Source organism: Phragmites australis, chromosome 24 (genome assembly GCF_958298935.1).
Source record: "Phragmites australis chromosome 24, lpPhrAust1.1, whole genome shotgun sequence".
Taxonomy (NCBI): Eukaryota; Viridiplantae; Streptophyta; class Magnoliopsida; order Poales; family Poaceae; genus Phragmites; species Phragmites australis.
Window position 1 is genome coordinate 8,554,437 of NC_084944.1, and position 11,386 is coordinate 8,565,822.

The following is an 11,386-nucleotide window of genomic DNA, read 5'->3' on the forward strand; positions in this document are numbered from 1 at the left end:
GTGGTGCTAGGGGTAGGTCGGGAGTGGAACCCGGATGTCATAGACAACTTGCATCATTTAAGCACCATCCATCGGTGCCGTTGGCTTTAGCACTTTTCATACAACCACATATTTGGATAATGAATGAATGAGCTGAGTATCATACACCATGCTGACGCTTGCCTTGTGGCCCTATGACGCATAAAAAAAATAAAGGAGAAGCAAGGAGGCGGAGAGCCGGAGGTGTCCGAAACATGCTCGCGGTAACCCCAGTGCCATAGGGGCCTGTGCAAGTGGGTAGCTCTGGGTATGAGAAAGGTTGTCTCGGGGCCCAATATGATGGACTTGAGTCGTGTGGGTAAAGTTGTACCTCCTACAGTGTGTAACAAAAATTCGAATTGCCGCACTCTCGATTATGAGTATGCTTTTGTCCATCCGCATCGGTCATAGAGTTTCCGAATTTGGGGATATGGCATGGTTTGTCAGGTTTGGTTGTTGGGGATTATTTATTACATGAAACGATTCCTTTTACATTTAGGTGTAGGTTGATGTTGTAGGGTAGATGTGCCTTGAGTTAAGTATAGATACTCACAAATAGATGTTAGGTTTCTTACGCATATAAATTTACTTAACCATGTAGCCTACTCCTTGCTAATGAATTAAATGCATAATCCTTGGAGTTGGGTTATTATATGTACCCATTATAGATTAAGTTTTGTGAGTTCTTCGTACTCACTCTACTCTTTCAGGTTCCAAAGGTGAGGAGGAGCTCGTGTTTGACTACTTAACGCTTGCCGATGTAGGTGGCGGGAATGAGTAGTGCAAGCTACTCACGTGACGTGCTTTTGGGTGGAGCCTAAGGACATATGGCTTCACCTAGATTTTGGTGTTAGTAGGTGTTACCTTTCTGCTGCGTAGTTTCTCTAATCTTTTGTTGTAAATTATTGTAAATGATGATACTCTAATGCTTGTAATATAATTTCAATTACTCATTCCTTCTTAAACTTTGTTGTGATGTTATATGTTGGAAATGCATGTGTTCTGATCTTGGGTACAAAACACATGTCAGGACTACCGACGTGATATTCTGATTAATCATTGTAGTCATGATTATGTTATTGATCGACGTAATGATTAATAAGAGTATTATTTGTATGGTTCCTCACATTTTGCATCGGCACTTTCCACCACCATCTTGAGATGATCTAGGTATTGTCCATATTCTCTGAGTTAGTACACATTATGTGGTAATACTAACTTGTTTGTACATGCTGTGATGCAGGTATTTTCCGCATTGAGACTACTACACAGGTTTGCCACAATGACCATACTCGGGTGGAGAAGGAGGCAACCGTCCAAGCATCAGCATGCAGGCCAAAGCATGCTAGAGGCATGGTTCAAGATAGGGGTCAGGGTATAAGCTAAGGTAGGGGTCAGGTGAAGTCTATTTTACTTGTATTCTTAGGCAATGTATTTTGTTTAGACTATAGCATGACCATTATATTAGTTCAGTTCGATAGGTATATGGTTAGTGTCTTATGTTACCGTACTATGTTATTAACTATTTGTGACCTTCATGTCTAATGCATATGATGGTTAGTGTATTATATTAACATACTATTCAAGCATACTTCTTTCAAACATGTGAAAAACATTACTTAGACACTTTCAAACGTATCTGCTTGCCATCATATCAAGCAATAAATCGTTGGCTTGCAACTTTCCACATCAAAACCATTCGCACACGAATATAACGTTACATGATAGGGTATAATTTATTCAATTACGAACAACACTGTACAATGAAATATTACATTAGCCTAAGGTAATACATCGGGATACATTGCTTCTAGTCATATAGAGCTTACAACACACGTAGCATACGGCACATGAATCCCTTTCGTGATATACATTGGTGGTAACAAACTCAATGGTCTGCACTTGTTGAACCACCCTTCCCGTGAGACAACTTTTCTTTCTCCTCCTCCCACCTCGCAAAGTCCTCGCCCATTTTCTTCAACCCCTCCTTTGTCTCCCCCGCTTGTCGCTTCATCTCGAGGTCTTCCATGTCCCATTTCTTCAACAGGTTCACCCATTCCTTGTCCTCGGCTTTGATGTCGAAGTCGATACACATTATGAAGTCACAAAGCCTAATGGACGTCTGTAGCACAATTTAGTTACTATTTTGATCAAAAGTTGATGAATCATGCGAAATATGACGAACTAAATACCCCATGACATATGGACGAAGGATCAAAGTTTGAACACTGGAAGAATCTCCTCCCATAGGTTTCGAGCTCACGGGATACCTTCATTTCGTATGTAGTACCACACTTGCACAACGATGGTGGTATAGCAAACGTATGCATACCAGAGCTCGCCATCTCTTTACTTCGTCTTGTGTTTGGGGTAGGGATCACATACGCAGTTCAGCGTTGTCTTTTATAGTCATTCACAACATCACTTGCAAACACACATTGCTTTAACCACACCCTGCTGCCAAAATAGTACATTTGTCGTGAGTCGGACTTTAGACATGAAGTGACCAAACGATTCAGCTTTAAGCATGAAATAACAACACCTTCCTGCCAGCACATCATCTCTGTTGTGACTCACACGTTAGACACAAAGTGACCACACGACAGAGCTTTAAGCATGACAGGACAACATCTCTGACGTGAATTAGGCTTTAGACATGAAGTGACCACACGATAGAGCTTTCAATATGAAATGACAACATCTCTGTCCTGACTCAGGCTTTAGACATGAAGTGACCACATGACAGAGCCTTAATCATAAATTAAATGATAACACCTCTATCCTGACTCAGCCATTAGACAAGAAGTGACCACATGACAGAGCTTCAAGCATGACATGACAACACCTCTATCGTGAATCAGGATTTAGACACGAAGTGATCACACGATTCAGCTTCAACCATAAAATGACAAAACCTCTGTGCAAGCTCAGGCTTTTGACACGAAGTGACCACATGACAGAGCTTTAATCATAAATTAAATGGCAACACCTCTATCCTAACAGCCTTCCATGCAGAGACAACAATAAATCTTTGCTGAACTTTTGCAGAATGAAATGACCACACCAAGCAATAGTTTTCATAGGGAATCTATGCCAAGCATCAATGCCATAACTTTTTAGCTTTCACAGGGAATCTCATGCTCCAACCCCCACCCATGCTATGCACTCAGTCTATGCACCAGCCTCCAACCACCATAAATAACCCCACCCTCAACCATGGATAGGCCACCCCTTCCTTAGCTCTCTCAACTGTAATGTCTTTCTCAGCCCCACTAAGCCCACTGAAGAAATATTGGGAGATTTTCATCCCTCAGGGGATCAAACCACCAATGTACTTCTGTGGTGACCTATCTAGGCTTCGCGAGTCCTAGGATATCTTCTACACTTATGGCCTACACTTCTTCATCTGAACCAACTACCAATACGATAAGCCTCGACATAGACCGTATAAGTATCCACCGGTATAACAACATAGATCACTCATGTGACACTTTTCATACGATTTCATGCACTGCCTTACTAATCTCTCATCTTGTTTCATTTGTCCAGTCTCCTCCACCTATTTGTGACTTCATGGAATGGCTGGACATAGAGCAAAATGAGCACCAAAAGCAATAGGTCAACATGAGCATACGGTGGAGGAGGGAAGCATACAAACACCAGAAGTATGAACAATAGGAGGAGGAACTACGACTCAAGCATCAAGAGGAGGAGCGCATGAGGAAGGCAACGGAGGAGCGCATGAGGAAGGCAACGGAGGAGCGCGTCACGGCTGAAGCTCGCGAAGAAGAGAGGGAAAGAAAGCGGGAGAGGGCCCATCGCGCTAAGACGGAGGGCCCCGATGCTCTAAGGAAGGACAAATATCCTAGGTATACTCAGTAGAGAACATCTATTGTAACATGGTCTATTTTCATTCCCCAAGGCACGCTATTATGCATTTGTTGTCATCATCTTTTTATGGTTAGGGTCTATCGTCATCTCTTTATGGTTATGATCCATTCACGCAGCATCGAAAAACCCCATATCCCATGTAATATTTATCAGCGTTTATAACCTTTGTACCAGGTTATATGATAATTGTGCTTCATAACTACTATTGTTCACTAAAAAATTACTCACATAAATTTACATTAAGAGAATAAATAAATATCAACAAAATTACGTTGAAACAAATTTACAGCAGTAGCACGCCGTTTCCGACATAAGAACAGATATTGGCCAGTGTTGTTGTATGACCTAATGAGCATGACATGAACAACAGAAGCATGCAAGAGTGGTGACAAGACTGCTGGCTTGTATTCAGCACCTAAGGTACCGAATACGATACTATACACCGTATTCGGCACCTCAAGTGCCGAAAACGGTCAGACCCACCCTTTTTCGGTGCCTCGCGTACCGAAATCGGGTTTTTAGTGAATGAAGTGCCGAATACAAATGCTAAATTTGCAAATATTATCTATTTTAGCAAATACGGTACCGTATATTGTCTATTTTTGAATTTTTGCCTATAGCAGCCGCTTCACTTGTACATACATGCACACGTATATACTGTGTATTTAAGTAGAAAGAGGACGAGCGTATATACGATCGACAGATCAAGAGTGCATACCTTTAAAGCTCGTCGTCCAACCGCGCAACAGACTCCAAAATATAATGTTGGCATCTCACTTCTCCCATACCTTAACAGCGATTATTCCCAACGCAATGCCAGAAACGGTTCCATGCTCCGTTTCAAATGCAGGAATTTTTGTTGTTCTTGCGAGAATTGAACTGATACGATAAAACTATGTAAAATTTCATCTTTTAATGTTGAAATATGATCCCAAATCCAAAGTGAGCCTGGTAAGGAATGCATATATGGCCTATGTTCTGGATCTATCCGTAGAAGACTCTAAGTCTTATTTGCTCACCTATACATATACACATATCTTGTAAGCAGCACGGAAAAAATAGATGCTTATTGTAATTCTTCTGCGATTATATCATACACAACTTCTCGTATAATGAAAATCGTCAATGGGTGCTTATAATCTTTTTAAAGGTTTTCTACATAAAAATCTTATTTCATATTCGATCTCTGTAGTGCAATTAATATTCATAACATTAAACATGCCAGAGTGAGAGAAAGGGGAGAGAGAGAGGGGAATCGGTGGGTTACAAAGTCCGCAATGCAATTGAAGCCCTGGCTTATCGCATGTGCTACTCAGGTACTGTACACGATCGATCCATAGGCTGTGAAAAGTGAAAACACGAGAGGCTGACGATTGAACTGGACTACATGCAGGCTGCAGCCTCCCCTTCCCTTTGGATCGGAGCTTTCGACGTACATACATAAACGCAATGTCCGTACGTGTGTACGTGTAAATCTGTTCCATATATACATACCAATCTCATCCAATGGCCGGCTCACATTATTGCAAGTTAGGTAAGAAAGAATCGTTCTATCTGGACTCTAACATGTTCGCATTGGAACATCAGATCGAACTTGAATTAAGCTAGCTAGATTTCCATGCCATATACTTACTTACCAGTGAATAAACATATAAAACGAAAAGTTTGCACCACTAAATTCACTCACCTGCAGTCTGCTGCCTGCAATTTTCAGTTACGCAGTGACAGTAAAAAAGAACCCAAGATCCCAAGCCGCAACATGCTTTAGCCCTTGCAAAACTTGGAAAACAAAGGTGATCAGCATAATGCCATAATATGATCAGAAGCGCTGAGCAGTTGAGCAGTAGTCTATAAAAGTTCTGACCCAGGAGAGGACAAGAATTCAATCCCAAACCCTACTTTCTACTGAACAATCAATTCGCTGCCACCTACTCCTCACTCTTCCTTACAATACACATGGTAATTAGTATGGCACAAGGTACATACTGTGCTTGCTATACACAGCCAGCGCAACGCAGCTGACCAATGGCGCTGCTGTGCTGTGCATGCATGCCAATGTTAATGCGCTCGCAACTTGGCACTGCCCTCCCCATCACCTACCTGCTGCTGCTCGGCATTAACCCCTTCTTCTCCAACCCTATAAATCCACAGTCACCATTGCTCACACTCCATCGATCGATTGCCATTGGAGCACAGCTAGCTAGCTTGAGGTGGTGGTAGTCTTGGTTTACCTCCTCGCAAGCTAGCGATAATGGGTAGGGAAGTGTTCGCGGCGCCGGCGCAGGCGAAGGCGGTGTACCACCGGCTCATCGGCCACCTCCCGGTTCTCGTCGCCGCCGCGGCGCTCGTGCTCGTTGCGCCGCGGCTGTCGGCGCTGACGACGACGCCAGCGGCGATGCTGGTGGCGCAGGGCCTCCTGAAGGAGCTGGCCGCCCGCGGCGCCGGCGCCGGAGTCAGCGCGCCGGCGGTGTCGGTGGCCGTGTGGGCCGCCGCGGTGGCGGCGTGGGCGTACGCCGTGTCGCGCCCGCGCCCCGTGTACCTCGTTGACCTGTCCGGGTACCGGGCCGGCGCGGCGCACGAGGCGTCCCGCGCCAAGACGATCGCGCACTTCGGCCGCTGCGGGCGGTTCAGCGAGGAGAGCATGGCGTTCCAGAAGCGGATGCTGGAGCGGTCGGGCCTGGGGGAGAAGACGCACTTCCCGACGTCGCTCATCAGCGTCCCCGTCGACATGTGCCTCCGCACGGCGAGGGAGGAGTCCCACGCCGTCATCTTCGGCGTCGTCGACGATGTGCTCCGCAAGGCCGCCGTGGGGCCCCGGGACGTCGGCGTGCTCATCTTCAACTCCAGCCTGCTCAGCCCCACGCCGTCCTTCACCTCGCTCATCGCCAACCGCTACGGGATGCGCCACGACGTCGTCAGCCACAACCTCAGCGGCATGGGGTGCAGCGCCGGCATCATCGCCATCGACCTCGCCAAGCGATTGCTCCAGGTACGTACACTGACAGTATCAGCTTAATTACACCTGTCTTAAATCTTAATGATACTGCACGATCCATGCATGCACGAGGCACGAAAACAGAGGCAACAATTGAAGACCAATGACCTGCTTGGCCGGCCAATATATGTCCTTCAGATTCGGATGGAATAAATGAGAGAGAGCATGCTGTTGCACCCATCTCTTTCGAAGAGATGCTCATCACAGAAAATAACCATTTTTTAAACCACTAATGATAGCTAGGGCATCTCAGCAACCTAGCTAAATTACACCATTCATATTTTTATACGGAGAACTAAAAAAGATTCTTCTTTCACGTCTCTTCACAGTCCAACAGACTATCTATATTTTACTCTATATTCTCATTGGTGGAGCCAAAGCCCATACCAAAATTGGCTCGCTCAGTGCCGGGCAGTGGCACTGGCGGCTAGGTCTGGCACCCTGATGGCGAGGGGCGCGATGACATCTAACCGGGGAGGCACTAGGGGCTCAACGTGCAAAATAGGTCTCGTTTTCTGGTCAGTCGGTCGGTGAGGGGTGGTCGGCGGCAGAGGTAGGCAGCAGCCGTACTATGGCGTGGTGCGTGCATGGGAGTAGGGAGGACGAACGCGAAAATTGGCTGGCCGAAGGCAGGAGAAGTTGCAACGCACTGAAGTCGACCAGGGGGGTCCTCAGGCCGAGGGCCTGGCCGACGGCGGTAGCTGAGGCACAGTGGCGCTCGATTACCGCGGAGACCGGTGCCAGCAACAGGCTAAGGACAAATTGATACGCGCCAAAGTATTGTAGTGGGTCAGAGAAGCTCACCGAGCACTTGTTGACCGGGATAAGCTATGCAGCAACTGCTCATCGGTGTGTGGAAGAGGATCTCGCTGACGATGGAGAAGACAATGGTGTGAACATCGATTAGCCAGGGAAACGATCGGATCCGTACGGACTTAGCTTGGGATGCTCTTGGCAGGGGCGAAGCTAGAATCAATATCATGGTGGTGCACGCAGGTCTGAACTAACAGCTTTTGATGCATATAGTTAGATTTGGGTGGTGCATAAGAGGTGAAAACAAGATTCTAATAACTGAAAAATCATTGAAATCCTGGTGCCAGTGCACTCGGATGGACTCACCTAGCTTCGCCCCTGGCTCCTGGCGTCCTCTTATTTGCTTCTGGGGCTTAGGCTTGGCAAAAATCGGTGGCGTCACATTAAATTTGTGCTTAGCGGTGGTTGTGCTCTGCTCTCTATTTTGTTTGGGGAGGAAGGCGGGAGGGAACGTGGCGGATGCTTGATGGCGGCTCGGGAGGACGCGCTATATTTGGCATGTGGGGAGGGTGATTTGGAGGATCTTTAAAAATGGCGTGTGCAATAGCGTCTCTGCTAGAGCATGTTTTTGGCATTGCGCACGCTATTTTGGCGATGGAGGGCGTGATAGCGCGTCTTTTGAAGATGTCTAATATGCTAATCTCGTATTTCAAGTATTTGAAACAACTTATTTTTCAATCACCTACTATAAAGCAATACTGGATTTAGTTTGCGACACTATCAAATGTGCCTCTGTTGAAAACTGGAGGTCTTAGATCAGATGTGACCCAAAAGCCGGTAGAAATGATCCGTACTCCGTTTAGAAGCTGTATCATGCTACATTTGTTGATAATACTTCTTTTTTGTGAGGTGCTCCCTAGATTATTGCCCTTTTGACATGCCAATACAAAAGATAAGCTTCATTCTTGAAGAAGTACAGTCGTACAATGCAACGTGCAATACTGTTGGGCACCAGACCTATCAGCCAGGTCCTTTACTTCTTCTGATCAACCAATATAAATACGGTCGTTGATAACGATCATGTCAGTAACGCGCGTCAGATCACGCAGACAATGCGTAGGCCCCTCTGTGTGCTTCAGCCAGGGAGCAGCCTCTGGCTTCAACTTAAATAGGCAGGCTCAGCCCTTGCACGCATCTTGGAGATTTACACTTGGACAGCTAGCTAGTAATTCCTGCTTATTTCCATATGTATAGTTTGGCGCTGTGTTTCCTCATTGCTATGAACATATTTAGTACCACGTCTCGATTCTAGATGCAGATTCATTTTTGCCATAAAGTGGAACTCCCACCGTTTGTAGGTGTACCATGTTTCAAACATTGGCATGGCCAGGCTCCAATATATACGAGCTTGAGCAGTACCTTTTAAATGAAAATGGCAATTAAAATTACAATACATATATTATGAAATATTTTTCGTGACAAATCCATGCTTTCTAGAACGTTAAAGTTCCACTTATGTTACTAGTTAAAGTTAAAACCGCACCTTTCTAGGACGTTAAACATTTCTGAATGGAGGGCACATTGCGTGTTTACAGCAATGCATGTGCTGCCTGTCCTGCTCCTTCACATACCTTGCCGAAATACTACTGCAGATTCACCCGTTTAGCAGGATAAGAATTTAGTGCCCTGGTCATTACATCTAACGAAGGACCAGAACATGGTCCTGCTCCCTGCATGACCCGGTAGAGTAATTATTTGTGGTTGGGTGGAGGTTAGCGAGGGTATTTACCGGCTGCTGCTCCTGCTGCAACGAAACAAAGCTGCTGCTGATCTGCAGTCTTAATTCTGAACCAGCCTGCAGCTGGTCAAAACGGAACCACGTGAAGCCTGGAAATGGTACTCCAGCTGCCATTGCATGCTCTGTTGCATACGTCCAACGTAGCACGGTTGCATGGCTCCATTGGCTCTTGTAGCCTCAGAGGTTTTACCGCAGTTAAATCTGATGAGTGCATGCATGCATGCATGCATCTGTCTATCTATCTAATGAATGACCAACCCAACTCTGCAGTAGTAGCAATCAATATGATAAGGGACAAGCCCTTGTCATACTGCACATTGCCATTGCGTAACAAATAAAACGCTATAAAGATCGCCATGTGTTTGCTGCTTAGTACTGGTACTGGTACCATTCACGGCGAAATGCAATGTATTCTGCGGATTAAACAGTAGGAAATTAATAAGGATCCTACTGTAGCATGCATTTGGGTTTTAAATATGCTTTTTGATACATTGTTCGTGATTAGACAATAAGCATTCTCATGTAATTAGAGTACGCAGGAGTTTGGCAGGAACATTTGTGGGCTTTCGCATGAAACAGTTGAATTCCACGATCGAAACAAGGCCTTGATGCTTTTTGGATGTCAGGTGCACCCGGACACGTACGCGCTGGTGGTGAGCACGGAGAACATCACGCTCAACGCGTACATGGGCAACAACCGCCCGATGCTGGTGACCAACACGCTCTTCCGCGTCGGCGGCGCCGCCATCCTCCTCTCCAACCGCCGCGCCGACCGGGCGCGCGCCAAGTACCAGCTCATCCACACCGTGCGCACCCACCGCGGCGCGCACGACCAGAGCTTCTCCTGCGTCACGCAGGAGGAGGACGACGCGGGCCGCGTCGGCGTCTCCCTCTCCAAGGAGCTCATGGTAGTCGCCGGCGAGGCCCTGCGCACCAACATCACCACGCTGGGCCCGCTCGTCCTGCCCATGTCGGAGCAGCTCCGGTTCCTCGCCACCGTGGTCCTGACGCGCGTCTTCCGCGCCAAGGTCCGCGCCTACCTGCCCGACTTCAAGCTGGCCTTCGAACACTTCTGCATCCACGCCGGCGGCCGCGGCGTGCTGGACGAGCTAGAGCGCAGCCTCAAGCTCAGCCCGTGGCACATGGAGCCGTCGCGGATGACGCTCTACAGGTTCGGGAACACGTCCAGCAGCTCGCTGTGGTACGAGCTCGCCTACTGCGAGGCCAAGGGGAGGATCGCCAAGGGCGACCGCGTGTGGCAGATCGCGTTCGGGTCCGGGTTCAAGTGCAATAGCGCGGTGTGGAAGGCGCTCCGGACGGTGGACGGCGGCGAGGAGGGCAACACGTGGACGCCGGAGCTGGACGGGTTCCCCGTCGACGTGCCCAGGGTGTCGCCCATCGACGAGACCACGTACAAGTTCCCAGACAAAAGCTAATTTGGCTCCTGATCGATCAGGAGCGCACGTTTACATGCATGGTTTAATCAAGAAGCAGCGCCATTATTGCCAAGCTTGATGATTGTGATGGGCCACCGTTAGGGCTTGATTCGGTTACTATTTGCCATGGTTTTTCATGTATATTAATCTCTTCGAACTTGCGAGGAATCCATTTCGATCGACCCATGTACAACATTTGGTCCTAGCAGCTGTCGATCGATCCATGTTTGTTTTTTATTTTAATTATAGATTCTAGCTCCAAAAATAAAAATGAACTGTCACAATATAAAAATTAATTCTCACAATTCACGAATCAATTTGTACTTACGAAATCTCACAGTCTACAATCTGAAGAGAAAGAGATTTCACAGATTCTACAAACTAAACTAGATTCTCACAATCTAAAACTAAAACAAACAGACTTTTAATATAACTAGGTAACTCTGGTAGCTTAAGTATGCACTATATCAAGCATACAAGGCACGAACTGGATGA

General features: G+C 46.7%; 1 protein-coding gene across 1 annotated transcript; it reads left to right on the forward strand.

Moving 5' to 3' along the window:
* The first annotated feature begins 5,935 nt into the window (after nt 1–5,935).
* LOC133908083 (probable 3-ketoacyl-CoA synthase 20) lies at nt 5,936–11,134 on the forward strand. The gene is made up of 2 exons (XM_062350210.1): nt 5,936–6,898; nt 10,082–11,134. Exons 1-2 carry the CDS (start codon nt 6,161–6,163, stop codon nt 10,889–10,891), a joined length of 1,548 nt encoding a protein of 515 aa, XP_062206194.1. The 5' UTR covers nt 5,936–6,160; the 3' UTR covers nt 10,892–11,134.
* The last annotated feature ends 252 nt before the right edge of the window (nt 11,135–11,386 follow it).